The following is a 24,982-nucleotide window of genomic DNA, read 5'->3' as shown; positions in this document are numbered from 1 at the left end:
AGTGAGAAGCTGGCACAAGTTTCTGGGTTCATGGTCACATATCAGTTTTACCAAGAAATATTTCATAGCATTCTGCTCTGATAGCAACTGTAAGTTGGCTTTGTGGATTCCTGTCTCTCAGAAAATGTATAGCAAGGCAATTAAGATGCCAGACTCCTTGTCACATAGTCATTCAAAATGACTTCAATTGGTTCTCTTTTTGTCCTACTCACTTGACTTGGAGAGGCAGTGTTGAACTGTGTGATTTTCTGAAATTGGGGGAATATAGTTTATGTTGTCTTCAGTTTTACTGTTTTGAAACAGGACTAGAATAAAAGCATCATTCAAATCCTATTATACAGATGTGTGTGTGTGTTTATATATACATATACATGTATGTATGTGTGTGCGTGTATATATATATCAGAGAGAAAATATTTTACCATTTTACAATAAATACACTAAGGCATAAAGAGATTAAATGACTTGCTTAAGGTCACAAAAATAATAAAAGCTATTTCAGAAACTTCAACCAGTTATGTGACTCTAAAATTTTTATCCTTAGATACTGTACTTATTTCTCTTTCATTTCTAGTTATTGGAAGATTAGTCTTCTAAATGAATAAAAAATACAATGATTACTCCTGGACTGATCTAGTCCATATAAAGCAATATCCATTTGATGCTTTCTATTGTTTTTAAGGTAAATGTCAAAATGATAACAAGACCTACAGAGCATTGCATATTTTGGCTTCTAACTTTTCTCAAGGCTCATTTCAAAACCACTCTTCCCTTTAATGTTTATGATAGCACTTTATTCTGTGCTGGCATTAAGCCTTCATATGCTTATCTCTATAATGTGTCTACTTCCCTCAAGGAGATATTTGACCCCTGTTTGCTTAGTTAACTCTTATTCACAGTTGAGATATTTTGAATCTTGATTCTGTCACTCATAGGATTATTGGTCCTTCCCAGCTGTGTGCCATGTGAGCCATACTATTGGCAATCATGGCTGATACAGTTGCATCTGTCACAGAAAACAAATTATAGACACATGTAGACCATGTACAGTGCCAGAGAGCTTGCCATGTTCCTAATTGAATGACCATAGTGTTTCAGCTGATCTTGTCTGGGTTTGCTCCTGCTCCTGGGGGTCAGCTGGTTCTGGTATAGCTCGGTTCTGCTCCGCCCATCCCTCATCTTCCCCCTCAAACTATCATGCAGGCCAAGCCATGTTCTCACTTCAGTGACAGATTGGTAACAGCAAGTCCAGTTGTCCTTTAGCTGCAACATGTTTGCTAAAATCCCATGGGCCAATACCGTAGTCAAATGATTGAAGTTACACACGAAGGACATGGAAAGAGAGAGGCATGGTATAATTATTCTCAGTTTTTCTATCATGTACCTTTGTTTCCTGTTTTCATTTGTTTGATGTTCAATAGTCTATTTTGTCATTTAGCATCATCCAGTTTTACTTTGATGGGTGTTTTCTTTTCTGTTATATAGTTTCTGTTAAAGTTCAAATCTTGATACTTACCTAGATAACTTTATTTCAAACCATTTAGAATAATACAAGAAGAGTGCTGATATAATAGTTCCAGGAAGTCATAAGAATAAAAACTAATATTTTGAATTTGAGTTTTTCCAAGAATCTAATTGAATTTTACAGAAAATGATCATGTAATTATTTGTCTTTTTACTATGTCTGCCTTGAATATTGTATCCAATACATTTTTTTATTTCCTCAGCAAGCTCAAGAGTATAAGTAGATTTCAGCAAGTTTAAGAGCATAAGTAGCTTTTAGTTTCTAGATAGAGCATTAAATTTGATATATCCCAATTTTCATGCAAATTTGTATTAAAAAACATGACAGACCTGCTATATGTGAAGATTATGATAATTGAATCTCTTTTATAAAAAACCTTCAAACTGCAAAATAGATGTACTGATTTTAAAGTTTCAAATGATATATTGCATAATCACTACTTTCCAGATGCTATCTGATTCTAAAAGGCCTTTGCCACTATGAAAATGTTACATCACCAAGACATACAGAATAATCTATATCTCTCAGAAGAGATCTTCCTCTATGACAGGGGAAGAGAATGCAGCGGTTTTCTTTTGATATAGGATTGCCTCTGTCATCACAGAGAAAAGCCATAAAAACATAATAAAAATAAAGTGCAAAAAAAGGAAAGAGAGTGGGCAACGGTGGCTAATGGTAGAGTTCTTGCCTGCCATGCTGGAGACCCAGGTTGAATTCCCGGTGCCTGCCTGTGCAAAAAAAAAAAAAAAAAAAAAAATGCAATGACTAAGATGAATTTAGATAAATACCAGATCATGAACTTTGACTCAAGCTTGGGTAGCCAAGATAATATACTGTAGCCAAAAAATTTATTTATTGATAGCAAAGATTTTAAATGACAACATTTTCAGAACCTAAAGTAAAATTAAAAAAGATCCCATTTCACTGCCGTTTTATATTAAGTGACAGTATCTTTCTCTTATATTTATTGGGAAATGTATGAATACATTCAGGTGTAAATATACAGGTTAGAAAGTGTTTTAAAAACTTATTTAGGTAATTTGTTTTTTAACCTTACTGTGTTAAATAATTTGTTCATTTTTAAGACAGTTTGCAATGCTTTTCTCGTGTTCTGCAAATTTTAATCCCGTATGTTTATTACTATTTCTGTTGACCTAACTCTCACCTGCAAGGCAGCAAGAGCATTTGACTTCAAGAGGATGTTAGCCTACTTTGAACTGGATGTGCCTCTTTCCCTCTTTCTAGACTTGGAATAGAAGAAGATCTTATTATTGTTTTTGTTTGCTCCTATTTTTGGATGGCTTACAACCCCAGAGATTTATCGTTTCACAGTTCTGGAGAATAGAAAATCAAAACAAACATCTTGGCAGGACCATACTCCTTCTGAAATCTCTAAGGAAGTATCTGTGCCCTGCTTCTCTCCGGGCTTCTGGTGGTTTGCCAGTAGTCCTTGAGCCCCAGTCTCTACCTCTTTTGTCACATTGCCATCTTCCCTCTCTCTGTGTTTAAATCTCCCCTTCTTATGAGAGTGCCATACTGGATCAGGGCCTACTCTAATCCAGTTTGGCTTCCTTAACTAATAACATCTCCAAAGACTGTATTTCCAAATAATATCACATTCATAGTACTAGGAGCTAAGACTTGAGCATATCTTGTGGGGATGATACAAGTCAACCCATGGCAGGGAGCAGGTCCTCCAGAGGTCTGTGGGCTTCTCTTTCTGAGAGAAACTCAGAAGAGGAAGGGTACGGTGCTTCATTTGCTCTCAGCATCATACCTAGTTCTCATCTTCTCCTTCCTCTATGCATTCTGAATTCCCTTCACCCACTCTCATTACCTTAGCAGGTCGTATTGCCTTATCTGGTGTTATGAACCAATCCTCCATTCCTGGGGCTTAGCATTTTCAGGCCATAGTTACCACAGGCAATTAATAAGCTGGCCTTAATGGGGATCACCTGTATTCCACACTTGTTCCTCCATGTACCACTAGGTAAAAGTGGCCCACCCATCTCCTGATTCTCAGTATCAATTACCCGTGACATCGCGATGATTGCTTTTTCTCTTTAGCCAGTTCCTGGACACAATTAGTCCCAAGAGCCCTGGTAGCAGCCATGACTGTTAGCTTAATGGAAGCCTTGCTGTGTTCCTTGGCAAGAGACACAGAGAATGGAGCACAGCATATAGAGGTCTCTGATTAAATAAACGTACTGTATCCTGAAGAATGGTGCCCAATCCTCTTACTTGTTGCCTCTGAGTTGTTATTTCCACTGTGCCTTTAGAAAATCACTCCTGTATCCTGTGCAACCAGCTGCCTCTAATTCTGCATGGTTAGCTATGTGCAGTCATGTGCTGGAAACCAGATCAGACTAGCTTGAAATGGTTCAGAGCATTTCTACCTGGTTGACATCATGTTGGTAGCTTCAAATTGACATGGAGAGAGTATTTCTACCATATAAATGGCCAAATGCTACAAATCTATTTTTTCCTCTAGGAAAGCCAGTTGTTAAATATTTACCAGCATACCACTGAGTTTATGACACTAACACACATCCTTTATTGTGAAGCAGATGCTCTGGTCGTGTTATATGCTGTTGTGGGAGTCTGTACTTGTAGTTTAAACATTCCAAAGACTCTGGCTGGTAGCACTGGCTGAGGATGTGTGGGCAGGAAAGGCAAACCTATTCCCAGAAGAGCTATATGGTATAAGTACTTGCGAGGATGAACCACTGACAAATTATGGTAGGAGCACAATAGAATCAACTTGCCACCAAGTGGCTGATGAGTTTCCTCAAGGAATAGTGCCTTACAGAAGCACAGTGTCGGGACTTCACATATCTGATGGAAAGGCAGCATTAATGAACTTGTGTTCAAGATATTGATTTACATGTTAATGCCAAGAAAATACATATCTTATAATAATATTTCAGATATGAACTGGTGCCAGATCATCTGCAAAAGTTCTGGTTTTTTTAAATCTCTTTTTTTCTTGTTTTCCTCTGTCTATCTCAGTCATCTAGACTATCAAATGTAATAGCTATAGGGAAGTCAACTGAGATTATGATTCATTTGTTTGTATATCATAAATTTTATTGTAAAATGAATACTTTCATTGTACTTTGGTAAACTTGGCAAATTCCCCAGCATTTCACAAACTACCAGAGTGCTAATGCCATTCACTTTTCAAAAAACTCTAAAGAAAGACTAATTAAAAATGAAAAAAAGTTCATTTCAAAATTAATAAATATAAAATCTAAAGTTATTATAAATATATTTAAAGATAAATTCTAAAGATGAATCTATAATTAAATTCGATTAATTTATTTCATAGGCCAAGCTCTAAATTAACTTACATCTCTAAATACAGATTTGCATGAAAATAAAACTGATTAAATAATATATCCTTGAAATAACTTAAATTATTTCAAATAACTTAAGTTGTTTCAAAACTAATGAATTGGTTTAAGTTACCCATTTTAGAGCCACATATGAAGAGTACGCTTAGTGGATAAAAGTCAATATTTTATTTTAAAAATGGCTGTTAAAAAGACAAAATATTATTAATAAGTAGAAGCTTTGGAGAAAAGCATGTTATGAAATAAATCAGGTATTAAGTAAATAAGAAACACTTTCTACTGTATAACAAAAGTATTGAGTTATTTAAACTATTTATATTAGAACCTTTTTTTTTGATGTGTCTTTGATTCCCAGCTGGTAAAACAAATACCATAAAGTAAGCTGGCTTAAATGCAGAAATTCATTGTTTTGAGGGCAGAGAAGTCCAAATTTGATATGTCAGCGATGTGATACTTTCCCCTCAAAGACTGTAGCATTCTTTGGCTGGCTGCTGGTGATACTTGGGTCCTCGGTTTTTCAGTCACGTGGCAACGTACGTGGTGATATCTTCTCCTTTCTCGTCCCGTTCACTTGACTTCCAGCGTCTTCTCCCTGGTAGCTTTTACCCTGTGGCATTTTCTATACATCCTCCAGTAATAGAATTCAGGCACATCCTGATTCAGTCAGCTACACCTTAACTAAAAACAACATCTACGGAGAGGTCCTATTAATGAGCCACAGGAATGGATTAAGATTAATAACATGTTTTTCTGGGGTAAATAATTCAATGTGCCACAGTTTACTGTCTAGACTTCTAGAAGACATGTTCTTCCCACATGGAAAATACGTTCATTCCATTATAACATTCCCAGACATTCAATCATTTCAGTAACAATGCTCAGTACAAAGTTTCATCAAAATCATTTATGGGTATGGGACATTCAGGGACAAAAGTTCTGTCTGTCTGTGGATCTGTGAAATTTAGAAAACAAGTAATATGCTTTCAAAATGCAATCATTAGGGAGGCAAAGGATAAACATTTCTATTCCAAAAAGGAGGGACTGGAAGGTAAACAAGGATCACACTCCCCAAGCAAGTCTGAAACCCAGCAAGGAAACGCTATGAGATCTCAAGGTCATATGTGGATTGATGCTTTGTCATTTGGGCAAATGGACTGGCAGCCTCACCCCTTCAAAGTACTTGCACAGTGCCATGATCACCCTAACACTGAGGTGTAGGTTCCTCCCTTTCTGAGTATTAGAATGGCAGGAGGCTCTCCCCGAATGTTGGGGCTCAGACTTTACCCCCCCCAAACATTAGGGTGGTGACCACACTCTCCACTAATGCAGAATTACAGGCCTCACTGTCCCTGAGCATCAGGGTGGGAGCACAACTCCCAGCAAACTGCAGGGGCACACCTGCCCTTTCCATACACACAGGTGAGCCTGGTCTCTCAGCCTAAAGGGCCGCTGGGATCCTTTCAGCTTGGCCTCTGCTTCCATGATTCTGCCCATGAAGTCATGTCTCCTTCAATTCATCCCTTCTCTGTTTCTTTCAGCCCAGGCTGGCAGTGGTTCTCTTCATATAAATTTCACAAAACCCTTGTTGTCTTTGCATGTAGTTCAAACAATCAGACACAAGGACTTTCCACCGCTCCTTCCTGGACATCTGCATTTCCAATCCTGACTTTTTCTAAGATAGATGTCTAATTGGGTCTGTGTTCACCCACATCCTCTTCAGGAAAGGGTTGTTAAGTGAAACCCTCGTGTGAAACCCTGTTCTCTGGGCACTCACTTCACAGAAGCTCAGGGAGGGCCCTGAGAGAGGTACTTCTGAAAACTATCTGGATAGGCTGAAAATTTTCAAAGTCACCAGTTTCTGGTACCTTTGTGATTAGGAGTTTAATTCTCAGCTTATCCGTTTCCTGTCACCTTTTACTGTAAGCCAGGCACACCGTCCACACTTAGCTTAGAAATCTCCTCAGCTAAATATCCACGTTCATCACTGTAAGTTATGCCTTCCATCTGATATCAGAATACAATTCTGACAAGTTCTTTGCTGCTTTATAACAAGGATCGCCTTTTCTCTAGTTTCCAATAACACACTCATCATTTCCTTTTAAGGCCTCATCGGAGGTACCTGTAACATCCATATTTTTATTGACACTCTCTTCAAAGTTATCCAGGCTTTTTCTATCAAGCTTCTCATAATTCCTCCAGCCTCTTTTACCTATTTGCAAAGCCGTTTCCAAGTATTTATAATAGCTGCATCTCACTTTCTGGCACCAAAAGCTATCTTAGTCTCTCAGCTGTTAAAATTCATGGATTAGCGTAAATGATGAGAATGTATCACCTCGCAGTTTTGAGGCTAAGAGGAGTCAAAAATCCAAGCATCATGAGTTGATGCTTTCTCCTTGAAGACTGTGGTTTTCTGGAGGTGGCTACTAGTGATTCTTAGTTCCTTGGCTTTTCAGTAATATGGCATTGCACATGGCGGTGCCTTCTCTTTTCTGTTCTGGGATCTACTGACTTCCAGTGTCTTCTTCTCCCTGATGGCATTCTCCTCTGTGGCCTTCTCCATAAGCCTTCTGTGAATAGGATTAAGACCCATTCTGATTGAGTTGACCACAGGTCAGCTAAAAATACCTACTTCAAAGGTCTTATTTCACAGTGGGACCTGTAGGAATGGGCAAGATTAAGAATACGTTTTTCTGGGGTACATAATTTGACTTACCACAGTATGTATAGGTTATTAAAGAGAGTATCTGTCCTTGTCAGTACTGGGAAACTTATTATCGACAAATGAATTTTCATTAATATATGAATGCAAATAATACTTTTTATGATTTTATTATCTATTTATTTTCAAGTTAGAATGAACATTGTCTCAAAATTCAGCAGTTTTTTCTTTTGTAAATTTTGGGTAAGTCGCTTTTGCTATACTATTTTATTTGCCTCAATATTCATGAACTTTTAATATATTAGATATATTGAGCATATGTTATCATTGTTGAAAATGTTTTGTTCTGTGGTTTGCCTTTTACTTTTTGCATTGCTTTTGAGTTAAGTAAGTTATCAAAGATGGTAGGTGGCCCTTAGTTCTTCTTTTGTCCCTGGTTATACAATTATTTATCTAAGCATGTATTGTCAGAGTCCTTGGTTGACTTTTATGTCACTGCTTGCACATTAACTATTGGTGTTTCTCAGGAACTTTTATTTTTATGCTTTCCCAGAGTGATATAAACTACACCTGGCTTGAAGCTGTGATCAAGTGCCAATGACCCTCACATTTATATTATCAGCCCAAATATCTCCTGTGCTCTAGCCAGATACCTGTAAATTGCCATCTGGGTGTTCCTCACTCACCTGAAATAAGAGAAGTCCCAAATTATACCTGTCAATATCCTCTATCCCTGTAAATATGCTTATCGAATGTTAACAGCAACAACCGTCCAGGGTAATAGGCTTGAACTTATTTAATTTCAAATATTTTCTCACCTCTATCCTCTGCCCCATGGTATAAATCTCTTAAATCTGCCATTTCCTCATCTTTCCCTTTGCCACTGCATTTATTCAGATGTCATTTTCTATATCATGGAGAAATTGGTTTCTTCTCAGTTTTTCAAAATTATCTTTGTAAATGTCCTCTTCTAATCATTATATGTATTTTTATATTTATCAAATCAACTCTAATATGTTGTGGAAAATGTGTAATTAACTCACTTATTAAAGAAATATTCATTGTAGGGTTTTGAGAAATGTTTCCTACTCTTGATTTTTGCTATCACCTAAATATTTGAATTTTAAAATGGAATAAAACCTGTTATTATATTCAGTAATATAAACACATCTGTTCTGGAATTAGATATTTTGATGGCAATAGCAACATTACAAATGTTTTTGATTTAAAAAACTCACAGTTAAACAGGTACTTTATAGATATATAGTTATGGTGAAAATCAATGACAATTGTAATGCCTGGTGTTACTAGACAATTATTCCAAATTCTTGACAGAAATCAGTAGATGATAATAAACAGCCAGACCTTGACATTATTAAATGATACATGAGACAGTTATGCTAATTCGGCCTTTGAGTTATCCATCATTTACCATCCAAAAGTCTCTTTTGAAGTAAAATTGCAGTTCCATTACTTTAAAAAATGTGGCTCTGCACATATTTTTCATTAAAAAAGCATTAACTTTGCAGAGAAATCACTAGAAAATTTAATCTCTATTTGCTTCCAGAATGCAAGGATAAATAAAACATGAAGTCTGTATTTTTATGTCAATTAAGTTTACAAATCACCCTTTACCAGGATTTTAAATAAAAATGACTACCATTTATTTTATATAATTTATATAATATGTGAAGAAAAGCTGCCTTTTTAATATTGTGGTAGTATAGTTATATTTGTTGTTTTTTTAATATTTCATTCTGCAGCCAAGAGCTGCAACTGGGGATTCCAGAGATAGTGATGTTAGTTGTTATGTGTGAGAATGTGAACAAAGAAAAGATGATAGTTGTATAGCGAAAATTTCTCAAGCTATTCTATACTAAACTTGTGGCTGGGATGGGTTCTGCTTTGTTTCATACAGGTAATTAAAGCAGTAGAGGAAGGCTACCGTTTGCCAAGCCCCATGGACTGTCCTGCTGCTCTCTACCAATTAATGCTGGATTGCTGGCAGAAGGATCGAAATAGCAGGCCGAAGTTTGACGAAATAGTGAATATGTTGGACAAGCTGATACGAAACCCAAGTAGCTTGAAGACACTGGTTAATGCATCAAGCAGGTACAAGTCCAGTCCTGAGAGGTTTCCTGAATGTAAATAATTCAGATTGATACCACAGTAAATGTCTTCAATAGAATCATTCTTATATATATGTTAACCTATTAATCTATAAGATGTTAATTTATTTGAGTTTAGTTTTTGCATAATGTTACTGTCTTACAATGAAAGAAATGTGAGCAGTTCAATTGTACTGAAAAGTACCTACACCTAATCTAACAAAATAACATGCTAGCTTCAGGGAAATGTGAACTATAGCCAAGTTCAGGTAACGTAAAAAATAACACTCATATGTATACATTTTCATGGGTTTTGAAGGATGTGTGGATGGAGGGAATAAGAATATAAGAATATAAGGAAGAAGCCAATTAAGCACTGATATATTTTAAACCAGGGATATCTAATGATACTTACTCTTTGACTTCTTTAGAATTCATTTTAGTGTCTATCAGATTTTATAAACATTGACCACTCTTGAAGAACACTTGTGTTTTTATACAGTTTTGTACAGATATGTGTTTAATCATTAACATGCAGTTCAAACAGGATTTAAACCTCTGATAAGTGAGTTATCTCACACAGAAATTTTTGTGAGCAAATGAGCACATTTATTTTACTGTTCTGAATAGCACAGCAATGCATTTAAATAATGCCATGTATTTGTAAAGCATGCTGCTTTTCTCTTTAAACTGAAAAATTGAGGAATTATTCTCTCAAACAATAAATTACTTTGATTTAGTACTTGAAAATTTACCAGATTGCTGTTTGCTGTATATTTGAAGCAATTGTCTATTTTTACAAGAAATAGTGTCATGCCAGTACTTGACTTGACTATCTATTAGCATGAACTCAATTAGAAGCAATTCATTGATAAAGTTATATAAGTTTTATGATTTTGACATAGCATTTGTTTATCAGGCAAAAAGTCATTTTAAATACAAACGAGGAATGAAACTTCAACCTCTGTTCAGGCATCATTAACTTTCTGTAGTAGCAAATGGAGAATGCATCTATTAGCAATTGTTCCTTATGTTGTTCCCTAAATATCTGTTCTTAGATTGTTTATTGTCATGTAAAATGTGACACTTTCCTCTCATCTACATGTTTGAATTACGTTACTTGAGATAAGTTATCAAATAAACACAAGAAGAGGGAGATCATAAAGAGAAATCCTTAATGTTCTAATTTCTTTTAATGTAATATAGCCTCATCAAGTTTGAAAGCAGCTTAGAATTTCCAAAAAAAAAAATATCCATGCTTTCTTATAGGCAGTGTACAGGGTCTGGCTTGTTGGAGAAGAAAGACCGTAGAGGGTTAGACTTGGTCTGCAGACCACAGAAATGACTACCCCTTCCTTGCTTCAGTTGCCTACCAAGCACAATTCTAGAAGGCTTCAGTTCCTACATTAAAGGAATCACTCTCACTCTCTCTCCATCCTTATCTGTATCAAAAGAAATAATTTACCACATACAAATAAAAGTACTTAAAAGGTTTACTGAAAGAGAAACTTCTCAAGCAGGACATCTCAAACCAGGGAAGTTGAAATGAGTCTCAGGAGTCATCAGATCGTAGCTGCTTATAAAGACACTTAGAGGATTTCCAAGTGGGAAGTTATTTATAATGATTGATTGGCATTTAAGTTTCTTATTACATAGGAGGGTCTTATACAGTGGAGGTAGGTGTAGATTGATTAGTACAATATACCTATCCATTTCTGATAATCTATCTCTATGGGGCATAAACTAGCTTATTTCTAAGTATCTAAGTAGTACTCAACCTGCAACTTTGTTGGGTCTTGTAAGTCCCTTGTGATCAATTGTTTTGTTTTCCTAAAGTCCCTGTCATTTCTGGGAAAGAATTCACTCCTGGCATTCCCAATGCAAGTGGCTGTTTAATGCCCATGTGACAAGTCATAGTGAGCTCAATATTCTTACAGACAATTTTTCACTATTTCTCAATTCCTTGAAATCTTTTTCCCAATGATCTTGTCATCAACATTCCTTGGACACTCCTTCCCGTGGTCATAATCTAGAACTTATTACTGTAAATTGCAACGTTCTATTATATGAACTTCAAGATAGTACTCCCCAACTGTTATCTTCTGTATTTCTACCTCCAACAATTCTTTGACCCTACTGTGACCAATAGTCCACTGATTCTGTTATCTTTCCGCAATCCCTAACCTACACCACCCACAACTCACTATAGACCACACACACATTAAATGGCATGCTCTTTATTGTCATCACTCTCTAGTGTGTCTGCTAAACTAGCTTGCAGTATTAGATTCCTATGGCTGCCCTAGCAAAGTACTGCAAACTAGCTGGCTTAAAACAACAAAAGTGTATTCTCTCACACTACTGGAGGGTAGACATCTAAATCAAGGTTTGGGCAGGGCTATGCTCCCTGTGAAGCCCCTAAGGGAGAATGCTTCACTACCTTTTCCAGAAACTGGTAGCCAGGAGCACTCTTTGGTTGCAGTAGCATAACTCCAATTTCTGCCTCCATCATCAATGGCCTTCTACCCTCTGTTTCTGTGTTTTTCTGCCCAAACTTCCCTCATCCTATAAGGAAACCACTCATATTGGATTTATAACCCACCCCAATCAAAATGATCTTATCTAAAATAAGTATATCTGCAAAGATCCTATTTCCAAATAAGGTTACATTCACAAGAATGAGGGTTTAGGATTTGAACATATCATTTTGGATGGACACAGTTCAATCCACAATGCTTGGGAAAATCACAGCCCTGATTAAATCCAACTTTCTGCCTATTCTGTGCCTGTATTTCCACAAACATGAGTGAAGAAAAGCCCATAGCCATTCATACTGTTTTTACTTCAATAACATCCTTGCTATTTCTAGAACATATCAAGTACACGTTCACTTGAGAGTTGACATTTGCTTTTCCCTTTCCCTGGAAAGTATTTCCTCCACTCTCACTTCCTTTAGCTCTTTACTCAAATGTCATCTTCTCAATGAGGCCATTTTGTTTATAATTGCAACTCTTCCCCTGTCTTTGACAATTCTTTATCTACATATTATGTATTTGTTCACTTTTCTTTTATTGTCTGCTGCTCCACTATAAGTTCAAATGTAAGCTCCATAGGAAGGCTATTTGCCTCTTTTTTTTTGGGGGTAAATGCTGCATTACAAGGACCTGGTGTACATAAATAATATGGACAAGTGAACCTCAGATAATGTTTTTTTTTGGGGGGGTGTGGGTTGGAGCATGGGCAGGCTCTAGGAATCAAGCCCGGGTCTCCAGCATGGCAGGCAAGAATCCTGCCACTGAGCCACTGCTGCTCGCCCCAGATAATGCATTTATAAAATGGGTATGGAAATGTTTATTATATATGAAAATTAGGTGAAACAACTTATAGAAAATACTTTAAGATTTTTCTAGGTTATATAACTTACTTTAAATTTGTCCACCTGAATGGTTCACTACTGTTTCCAAAATGGAAGTAGTTTTTTTATTTTTTCTCATTATAAAAGTTACATGTATCCACCAGAAACATAAATGAAGACAGTAAAAATATTAACACATAAAATGAGAAAATTCCGTTTGTCACTGTATCTGTTAAAATATATTTTGCAATATATTCTGCTTGATATTTTTCCTTCTGTGAATGTGCAGAAACTCATATCAAACTTTGGGATTATTTTGTTAACTCCAACTTTCATCCAACATACTTTCTTGATGTCTTTTAAAATTAATACATCTGAATCATCATACATAATAACTATAAATGGCTCCAAGATATACATCTATTTTTTTTCAATAAATAGTTCTCTTTCTACTCTGGGTCATGCTGTGGACAGGGTGCTGCGTATATTGAGCAAATTGAATTAGCTGTCTTTCCAACATACTAGTAGGAGAGACATAATTAAACATAAAACTTAAGAAAAGATTTTGTTTGATTTTGGGGGAGGGGTGAGAGTAGAATTTGGGAGTGTAAGTAGGAAGTTATAGCGTCTGTGCTGGTGAAATATGATGGTGTACTGAAATAAGGCAGTGATAAATGAGATGGAGCTGTCCAGATGTGTAATGTATTGGAAGTAGACTCAGTAGTGTCCACTGATAGACTGGATGAGGAGACTGATGACAAAGAAGCATTTCAGTAGGAGTTGGATGTGGAGAAGATGAGGAGTGTGATTTATTACATTTTAGGGGTAACAGTCCTCTGAAAAATTGGAAGCATGAAGTAGGCATATGGCTCCATGAGAGACTGAAGCTGGAGATAAAAATGTGAGAATTGTGACTGTTTAGAGCTTATTTAAAGCCATGAAAGTGGACAAAGTTGCTAAGTGAAGTGGGGTGTTAGCCTGACAAAAGAAGATATAAGACCAAGACTTGGGGCTCTCTAAATTTTAAAACAGTGAAGGAAAAAGTAACACGCAAAGGGTGTTGAGGTGAAGCCAGGAGTATCCAGGGTCATGATAACCAAGAAAGAGAGAATAGTGATTCGAAAAAAGCTGAGATGGGGTGGGATTACGAGACAAAGGTGGCAGTGGTAGTTGTTGAAAATTTCTGAGAGGTCACAATTCTGGTAAAACAGAATCATGGTTCACTTCAACTGGAGCCATTTTCATAGAATGGTGCTGAAAGGAGCCAGACAGTGGGAATAGGTTGAAATATAAATGAATGAGATGTAAGAAAGTGCAGAGAACATGATTATGTGTCTTATGTCTTATGGTTGAAATTTACTTAAGTATACTTCCATCAATGGGCATTTCGATTGTTTCAATATTTACTCTCATTAATAAAATAGTGTACTTGTACCTTTTGCCTTTTTTTCCTGATGATTTCCTTGTGGTACCACTTCTAGAAATCATCATCATCATCATCACAGTCAGGGTACTCCAGAGAAACAGTGCCAACAGGATATATGTAAGAAATTTACATATTGAGAGAATTCTTATAAAGGATTAACTCATATGATTATAGGGACTGGCAAGTCCAAATTCATATGGCAGATTGGAGGCTGGAAATTCCATTGAGAGTGATGTTTCAGTTTTGAGTCTGAATTGCTTAGACTGGAAATTAAGGATGAAGTGGAGGTTGAAGTCTTGATGCAGAATAACTTCTGATCTCTGGAACCCTCAGTTCTTGCTGTTAAGACATCCAACTGACGGGAAAAGGCCCACCCACATAGAGGAGGGTAATATCCTTTAATTAAGTTCAACGGATTGTAGTTTCTAAACCCGTCTATGAAATAACTCCACAGAAACAACTCAGTCAGTATTTGATCAAACAAATGAATGCTATGACCTAGCCAAGTTGACGTATAAAATTGTACCATCATCATCATCATCATCATCATCATCATCATCATTGAACAAAGGGCATTAATTTTCTGTAGTTAAGAGCATCTCATTATTGGGTTGATTCTATTCTTATGCTTTTGGGGCTATATTTTATTTTCCAGATTTTTCCAACCTAAGTCGGAAGCCTTTCTTATGTAAGAGTATTAAATGAGTAATAAATAGCTTATTTATGAACTTCCTGAAAATATAGCTTAAATGATCATGAGTTCTTCTGGCAAAAGTTAGAAATATCCTGCATACTTATCTTTAGTACCATTTTCTATATAGTTTTTACAACCAGAAGAGTAGTAGTGAGTAAGTACACCCAAATCACCACATGAAAATTTTAGCTAATGTTCTGTTATAGAATATTTACTTTTAATCCATTATAAATTCTTTTAAATTATAGATAGGAACAATCTCAACGAGCTGATTTTATATTCTCTTGACTTTTTAATTATTTTTTTCTTAGTAACATTGGTATATTTTGCCTGTATAAATAGACTTCTAGGCCTACACATGCATTAATTATAATACAAGCTAACATAACAGTGAAATTTCTCATAACAGAGTTAAAAATGTTACTTTAAATATTTATATTTTGTGTGTTCTAGAGTATCTAATATATTGGCTGAACATGGGCCACTGGGATCTGGGGCATACAGATCAGTAGGTGAATGGCTAGAAGCAATCAAAATGGGCCGGTATACAGAGATTTTCATGGAAAACGGATACAGTTCAATGGATGCTGTGGCTCAGGTGACCTTGGAGTGAGTAATTTTTCTGATAATTTTTACATAATTGTGGGGTGAGAAAAACTGGTCATAAACCATTCTGGATGAGGACAAGGGCAATTAGTTAACCTTTGTCCATGTGCAGCAGCTTTTATGGAAACCTCTTTTTTTTTTTTTTTTTAGACTGTATTGTTAACAACTGCATGGTTAATGCTTCTTATTACAAGTATCTTTGCTTCTTTATTTCAAATAAATAACATTTGATATTTCAATAATTAGACAATAGCTCCTAGGCAAAGTAACTGGTACTTTGTTTTGTGGAAAAGATGTTTTCTTGACAAAGTTTTTATACCAGTACCTATGTTATATGAATGTAAATACAAAAAAAAAAAAAAGCAACCAAACTGTAAGCACAATTGGTGTGGCTAGTCCTATAAAATGACAAAACATATTCTCAAATTCTGGCCCTCTGTGATGAATGCCTGGGCGACAGCAGCTTAAACGGTGCTTGAGCGGGCAGGAATTTCATTTACTCTTTAAGCGGCGCACCTCGTATTCTTGCAGTCCGAGAATATATTAGACGCTGCTTCTGATCTGCTATCTGGTACAATCTCAGTGGAACCAATTGTGCCCTTTTCTGTTTGCACGCTTAAGTAAAAAATGATCAAATTTTATGAAATAAAAGTCACTAAAGTCAAGTACAAATTCTTTAAGGTTGTCATTTGTTTGTATTTTATTATATGCTCTGTATGTATAATTATTTTAGCCTAATATTTGTTATTTATAAAAATTAAGTGTTGTAATGATGGATACATCTAGATTATGTTAGCATTAATAATGTTCTAACCAGTGGATCGAATAACGGCTTCAAATTAACTGCAGATTCAAAGGTTAAAACATTATTTTGAGTAAGGATTAAGAGATGGTAGAATATTCTAAAGCACTAAACCAGAGCCCTCCTTCCATTACTTCACTTAATATGCACATTGAGCAGTTCTCTTTTACCATCTCTATTTTCCGTAATTCTTTGATTCATTGAATTCACTGTCCATCCTCACAAAAGGGAACAGGGTAGCACCATTTATCACTAGTTCATGTGATACTCAGTATTATTCTTCCTTCACACTTACAACCGAAAGAACCTAAAATCACTGCTCAGCTTACTCCCTTACTTTGTCAAACCCCATTCTTAGAATCACCACAAAATCATATCTACTTAATCATAATATAGTCTTTACCTACTATTGCTTTGTATGCTCAAAGAACTCATTTATGCTATATTTAAAATATTAAACCGAAAAATGTACTTATAATTTAAAACTATTTTTACATGATTGCTATTTAATTTTCAGTAAAAATGGTCATTTTAATTTATTAAGTTTATTTGTCATTTTATATTAAAATGATACTGTAGGTATTTCTTCTACCCTATGTCAGATTACTTGTAAATATATAATAAAATTATTTGCACTAAATGATGTCTCTCTCTTTATTAAAATAGTACGCATATTCACTACCTTTTTGCCTCTTCCTTTTTGAAATATTTGTAATCACAATCACAAATAATGGTATTTAAGTTAACTACCTGTGTTTCACTTTATTTCTTTGGGGCCCCCAAATATCAAAAATATATTGTACACTTTTCCATTATGGCTTCACTTTTTCTTATTTCTTTGAATTCTTTTCTGCATACTTTTCCTATATGCCCCCTTAGCCGCAAACTCCCTTCATTTTACCTGTTTTCTTTCAAGCCCTAATAGCTTCTTCTGTCTTCTTTTGATGGTTCATCTCTATCTCATTCTTATTCTCCAGTAATTGTTCTCTGGTTATTTTTTCTCTAGTTGATTCATTTTCTTATTTCTATCTCTATTACTTTCATAGTTTGTGGCCTCTTGCCTTACTAAGTTTTTTCAGATACTTTGTGTTTTAATTCATTTGCTCCATCCAGGAGAGTAAAGTGAGATGAGAAGACTTAGTGGCAACTTCCTATTCAGAGAATGAATCTTTCACCAACTTGGTCTCCTTATGTCAGTTGCTTCAGATTGCTGGACCATAAGCACAATAATCACTAAACCATTCCTTACAAGGAATCATGCCAGCAATCCTTAAGTGCAGTGAAGCTGTTTGGAGAGTCAGTATCTCTAAACACAGGTCCTCTTGTTTACTATGTTTTTGACCAACTTCTCTAATGAGTAAGAGGATATCTATCAAAACATTGTGTTGGCTAACTTAACATAATAGGGAGTAACAAGTTACCTGTTTGATCAAGAATATCAAAAGAGGTAATATGTACATTCTGTGCCCTTTATCATAAAAAGTTAGTCATTTTAAAGACTATTGGCAAAGGGAACTAGCATATCAGTAAAAGGCAAAGACAAACTCTTAAAATACTCTAATAGTGATTTTCCACACATGGCCTTTACTACATATCTAAATTTTAATTTTATGAAGCCTACATAATGCTATAATAAAATAATAAAGATTATTGCCAGAATTATTGCCTGGACATAGTAGAAGCCAGAAACTGAAAAAAATACATTCATAGCTGTAATAAATACTTATGAAAATACTAAAAATCAGTTAATATAAGGCAAATGTTCAAACACCCATACACTTAAACAAGAAAAATGTTATAAGAGGTGCTCTCAATTTTTTTTTTCATAGGATGTATAGAAAAGGAAGACCAAAAGAACACATATTTTCAGAGCACAATTTGGCTTAAAATATCCTTCATAAAGGTATATTTTTACTTGTTAATGAATTGTTGCCAGCACATGCATATACTGCTTAAGGTGGGAAGGCAATGAAGAAATTAAAATCAAAGTATATTCAATGAAAGTGACTTTCAAACTTAGACATTTCTGTCTGCTATATCCTGTGCCTAAGCCTTGCTATTCTATGTACAGTATTCACCATTGGAACAACTGCTGTGTCAGTAATGGTGAAATCGGGGCTAATGTGTATATGTGCAATGCATTATTGTTGATAGTGGGGATTGGGAGCTTGATGTGAGTTTTGCAAATTAAATCCAAAAATATGAATAAGGACAGAAAAGCAGATGCTTTTTAAGTTTCTTATCAGATCAGAGTTGTCAACTTTTGATTATTCAAAAAAATGAGCAAAATCCAACTGATTAAGTTGTTATACCAATCATGGTAAGCAGAAGAGATTTCTATCACTGTCATTTATTAGAATGCTGTCTTAAACTACTAAAATGAACATTTGTCAAATCTAGAGTCAAAATTGGGAAGATTTATTCAAAAGATTTCTTATAAGAAAGTGAGTATGCATAATTTATTGTACACATACACTACAGAGAGGATTACTTACTACCCTCTATATTTTGCATAATAAAGCTAAATCTTCAAGTCCTAGCCCTCACAATGACTCATCCATTGAAAATTATGGTAAAATCCTCTTTCCAAATATAAATATATTTATCTTATACAGTAGATATATAATGATTATCATGAGTCTTTTAAGATAATACAAAAATATCACACATATAACTGCATGGTAAAACTATGGTGAAAAGGTTAAAGATTGGAATGTGAATATTCATTAATCTCTCTTCTCCCTTCTCCTAATCAGACAATGTAGGTGGAGCTAATTACCAATGACAAGGCTAAAAGTTGTGTAAAGTAGAAGGGAGAAGAATGAGTAAAGGAATGAATCATCAATAAGTGGGTAAAATAAATCCTGAATAATCAAAAGTTGACTCCAACATCAACTAGATATGTCTTGTTTTTCCTGCCTTTTTCATTCTGCCATTTGGGCTTCATAATATCAGTGTTTTTCCATTGTTTGATATTATGGAATAATATTTTTCAATGCTGGACTGTAAATCATATACAATGGCAATTCATTATATGTACAGCTTTTCTGAAACTACTCATATGTGTCATGAGTATGAGTAGTGTATTTTATGTAATATTAAAATTATCATCATGTTTATGTTCATACGCCTATGCTGAAATATAGCTTATCATCATTAGAATTTACCTTGGGTAATACTTGAAATTACACACGTTCATCATAAAATCAGTGCGATATTTGTAAAGGGGGAAACACTTAAAATATGCCTAGCTTTAAAATTCTCTCTCTATAAAAGGGAAATATGTAAAATAACATATCTTACATCCAATATTTATTTTTTCAAAAATAAGTGTAAATAGGGCAGTGAATTGTAAATAAGGCAGTAATTTCATTATCAGAAAAAAAAGACATTTAATGTTTATCAAATGTCCCTCCAGTTATTACTGCAAATTTTCCCTTTTAATATGTGCTTTGGGTAGTACAATGGGAATGGTTAAAAAACACACAAATTGTGAGAAAAAAAACTACTTAAAAGAAAATACTTTAATGCATTTAGCTCTATTAAATAAAGGCATTTGACTTTTACTATAAACTCTAATATAATTGCTATAAATAGATCTTGAAGTAAAATTCTATGTTTAGTTCATTGGGAAAATTAAAATTAACACCAAATCTGGATATAGGAAATGTTCTGAAGAAGGACAGATTTTACTTACCCTTAAAAATGAACTCTTTACCAGCATTTACTTATCAAATGCAGTTCCTTAAAATATTCATCCTCTAACATGATACATATATACATATATACATATGATATATATATACGTATGTATCATGAAAATACGAATTTCACAGCACTGAGTTAGAGTCTTTGTTGTGGTCGAATTTGTTCTAGAAAACGAGGTTGTATTTACATTCAACAGAACAAGTTAATAAAGTGGAAATAAAAATGTCAAATCAATGAGCTAACATGGTTTATAGAAAACAACTAAGAATTAGAATATGGAACACACACACATACACACACAAATGCGCATACTTTAAAATTAAGGTTTTGGTATTGTATTTGCAAAGCCCTTCTTCTTTTTGTTGGAAAACTGTAAGTTATTTTTCAAAATAAAGTGTAATGTTTATTCTCATATGCTAATTCCTAATGATTGATATACAAATTATGAATTTTGTAATTTATGTAGCTCTATTTATATGTATATGCATGTGTATGAATACATATGTGTGTGTTTATCTGTCTGTCTATCCATCTGTCATCTATATGTGTATCTATAGATCTGAATATTTCATCAGAACCACCCATGGGTTTATAAGACATATGATAAACATGTTTTAAACTTCAATTTATTCCTAATTAATTAAATGTTCTCATAGAGATGATTGCTTTCACGTTAAGAAATTTAAAATTTTAGTTATTTTCTCCTGACTTGGTCCAAAGTTTAAGTATAAACACACATGAATACCCAAATCTATACAATGTGTTGTTCATGATTCCTAAGTTAAATCTGGATGCATGAGAACTATTGTTATTATTGTTATTAGTCCATAGTCTTGAACTACCATGAATGTAGACTGGGTTACCGTAGACTTAGCCAAATGCTCAGTTCCCTTCATTAGATGTTTTCTTTCTTTTAGAACTTTAGATATTTGGGCAGTACAATGGTGGGTCAGTGGCAGAATTCTCGCCTACCATGCCAGAGACAATGGTTCGATTCCCGGTACCTGCCCATGCAAAAAAAAAAACAAAAAACAAAACGAACTTTAGATATTTGAGGTTAAATCTATAAAGTCCCAGCTTTACAGATTGACAGAGAGCGAGTCTGAAGTGCTTTGTTCCGCATCAGATCTCATAGGGCAGTGGGAAATGAAGAGACTGGTCTTTGGTGTCCTGTCCAGGCTCATTCCTCGCTCTGCTTCCTACTTGCTGTCTCCTTTAGGCAAGTGATTTAAATTCATTTTTCCTTTGTCTATAAAAGGAGATTTAGATAAATCTATCTCACAGAGTTATGGATTTCCTGCCACCTAGAAGGAGCTATATAGAAGTGTTACCTATTAGTTTTGTATTTAGTGCAATAGTTTTCAACCAAGGAGGATTTTGGCACCTAGGGAACGTTTGACTCCATCTGGAGGAATGTTTGCTCTCCGCCACAGGCCGGGGGAGATGTGCAGTGCTACTGACTACTAGTGGGGTAGAAGCCAAGGAAGCTGCCAAATATCCTCCAGTGCAGAAGAGAGTCCCCCCACAACAAACACTTACCCCACCAATAATGGTAACAGTGCCAAGTCTGAGGAACACTGATTTAATGGGAAAGAGGAAAGATTAAACCCCCGTCTCTTTCTCTACACTGTGTGTAGAATTAATATTTTATAGTAGTTTTTTTCATAACCATGTTGATGTTCTTTCAAAGTGAATGCTTACTTGTGTTTAGGTTTTGCTGATAATTGTCTTTCATTCCTACCGTTACTCTTACCTTCATATTGTACTCTACTATCTTGTAGCTATAATATCTTTCAATACCTAAGCTATTACTTCAGTAAACAATTCTTCCCACTATTCATGCATAAAAAGCTCAGGTGACTTTTTATTAAACTTCTATCTTCTGAAATTAAGAAATTTCTTAGTTATCCCAAACTATTCTATTTTACCTGTAATGATTCTAATGCTGTTGTGTCCAATTCTAACAATTCTAAGACAATATAAAAGTAATGCATTTACTGAAGGCAAAACCATTAAAATTTTAGCATAATGTTTTCAACAAGTAATTATCTAAATAAATTTAATATGGCAAAAGTTTTGAACTTGCAATGCTCGTTTTTCTATAGCGAACATACCTAAATCATTATATTTGCCTATATTATGATAATATAAAACCTAAATATCCTGTCAGATAACATTTTATAACCATGGCCACTGACATTGAGCTCCAAAATATGCTGTTAGTTTAGCAACTCTAATTTTCTTTTGACTAACAAATTTGTCTTTAAAAATATATCATGAAAATATCTGGTTTGAGAAGACTTTTTGATAGCTTGCAACCTTCAGCATTCTCGAAATGCAAGAGAGCCTAGATGTTTTTTGGTAAAAGAAGAAAAGTCTGGAACTTTAGATTCCAGGAAAAAAATGCAGGATATTTGGAAGTGTTAAAGGAAAAATGCAGTGATTGATGATTATACCCTAAAGATATCTGTTATGTAAATTGCTTGTAATGAATGAGTCATTGGAAAAATTTGATCTTCAACTATGCAGCTGTAAAATTTTAAGTTGACGAACTATGTATTGTCCACTTATTTGTTTTCTCAAAAAAAAATGCTTGTGTGTATTGTAGGTCCACATTTTCAAAACTGTCCAGTGAAATTGTACCCTTTAAATTAAATATTTACTGGTAACCGTGTGCAAATTTCTTTTTTTTCATCACATTGTGCCACTAAAGAATGATGTCCAAAAAGGGAGATGAATATGTATTATAAACATGTACATTTTCTTTGTCTGAAAATAGATCTTCTAAGCACAATTATTGGAGGCTTCCTTTGAAAATTGGACCCCATATGTCCAAATTGAGATAAGATCTAATTGGTTCCTGCACAATGTGTGCCCTTTGTCACGGTGATATTGAGATGTGCTGCAAATTGAATCAATACATACATCCAATGTGTGCTTTCTTCATGCAGGGATTTGAGGAGGCTTGGAGTGACTCTTGCTGGTCACCAGAAGAAGATCATGGGCAGCCTTCAAGAAATGAAGGTGCAGCTGGTAAACGGGATGGTGCCATTGTAACTCCATTTTTATGTCACTTCTTCAAGTGAACGCTTCTGCACTTTGTAAACAAGCCCTGAGATTTATTTTAACAAAAAAAAAAAAAAGGGAAAAAAGGGAAAACTCGGTGATTTCTAAACCGTAGGGGAGCATTTGTGTCAGCCACAGAATTTGTAATCAGTGTTTTACTAAAATATCCTCATCTTCCTCTCAGTGTCTTCATTTTTCATTAAGGAAATAGAACCTACATAGAGTAAGATCATGAAGTTACACATTATCTTATGTTACGGCAACATCAACAAAAAATCCTTCCCACTACTCCCACAAAAATTTGTACCTGGAATATATAACTACATATAGCACCTTTATAAACTGAATTAAGACAGCCTCTTTCAAAATCTCCAAGGATCTACTTGAAAGGAAGATTTTTCATAGCCATTTGTGGGCTAACAAAAGCTGCAGTTTTCCGAGGTTTACTTCACGTCTTAATTGTCTACATAAGTGAACTGAAGAGCAATATGGTTAGATTATTTCTTAATAGATAAGCCTCTTTTGTAATTTTAAAATGCTGTTACACAGCGTGAAGATGTAGAAACTAGTATATAAACATGTTGCTTGATCAAGGACAAGTACAATACAGGGTGTATATTTATTTTTCTGTGTTACAATATTTACTTTAAGTTCACTCTTCTAGAGACTATTAGGAATTAATGTATATATACTGTGTGATTTGCTTGATTTCTGGGAACTGATTTAAGTTGGAGTTGTGTGTACATGCGTGTGTCTGTGTGTGTGTGTGTGTGTGCAAGTGTGTATGTGGGCCTGCACTTGTGTGCATTGCCATTCTGCTTGCATTTTTGATAGCGTTTTAATTTTAGCAACATACAAGAAAAAGCATTCCAGATGTAATGTGAATAGGAGAAATAGCAAAGCAGTAAAGCAAAATTTAACACATTCCTGTGTCATTTTTTCTCTTATGTGTCCAAAAGCTACTAAATCTCTGTATTCACTAACAGGAAATGTCTGTAAGATTAAATCCCTTTTGGCTTTTTAAAAATGCTTTGTGATATCTGTGACAATACTGTTCTTCTAGCCATTAATCTTGCAACCCTGTAAGAAATTTCACCTTTCTGAATCCCAGAAAATATCTTGTCAAGCAAAGTTGACACCAAAGGGCACGTTTTCAGCAGGATGTGGAAGGATTTAACTGTGCAGGCTCCTGTTAATATTGTTAAATCCAGGCACATAGTACTAAGCATTACCCCTAAGTGTTAATCCTTTGTAACCGTTCCCACTGTGGCTCAGCTCTAGAAATTTTGATACTAAGGCAGCAATGGACTGATGACAAATATATATTTTTTCCTTCAGAATTTTCTCTATTTCATAATTTGAAAAGTTTTAATTTGAGTAGGTTTTTATTCATTTGGAAATTTACTCTTGTATTTAGTTTCATGGCATTGAAATTATTTTGATGAACCTATCCAAAGTATCATCTAATTGGCCTTGTTAAAGACTATAAGGTATGTCCTATGTATGCTCTATGTACCATACCTAGAGAAGACTGATAATAAAGGTATACATTAAACAGCTCATTAAAATTTATGCAAAAACTATGATATATGGTGAAATAAGCAAAATATTATTGTGTTACCTTTATACAAATCATAGAATGGCATCTGATTATTCAGTCTATACATGTTAGGAGCATGG

The 24,982-nt window shown here is 34.8% G+C and overlaps 1 protein-coding gene across 11 annotated transcripts in view; it reads left to right on the top strand.

Annotated features, from left to right (window-relative positions):
• The window catches only part of EPHA5 (EPH receptor A5), a 363,905-nt gene extending 339,679 nt beyond the window's left edge, over positions 1–24,226 (top strand). For 9 of the 11 annotated variants that reach the window (XM_077136996.1, XM_077136999.1, XM_077137003.1 and 6 more), the window contains 3 exons: positions 9,456–9,649; positions 15,574–15,729; positions 23,188–24,226. In XM_077136996.1, coding sequence (XP_076993111.1) covers positions 9,456–9,649; positions 15,574–15,729; positions 23,188–23,293 — 456 coding nt within the window. In that variant the 3' untranslated portion in view covers positions 23,294–24,226. Of the gene's footprint in view, positions 1–9,455; positions 9,650–15,573; positions 15,730–18,357; positions 18,432–19,284; positions 19,570–23,187 lie in introns of those variants that run through there. The other 2 variants (XM_077136993.1, XM_077136994.1) reach the window with 2 other exon arrangements.
• The last annotated feature ends 756 nt before the right edge of the window (positions 24,227–24,982 follow it).

This window comes from Tamandua tetradactyla, chromosome 19, assembly GCF_023851605.1.
Source record: "Tamandua tetradactyla isolate mTamTet1 chromosome 19, mTamTet1.pri, whole genome shotgun sequence".
Taxonomy (NCBI): Eukaryota; Metazoa; Chordata; class Mammalia; order Pilosa; family Myrmecophagidae; genus Tamandua; species Tamandua tetradactyla.
This window is presented reverse-complemented; position numbering and strand designations above follow the sequence as displayed.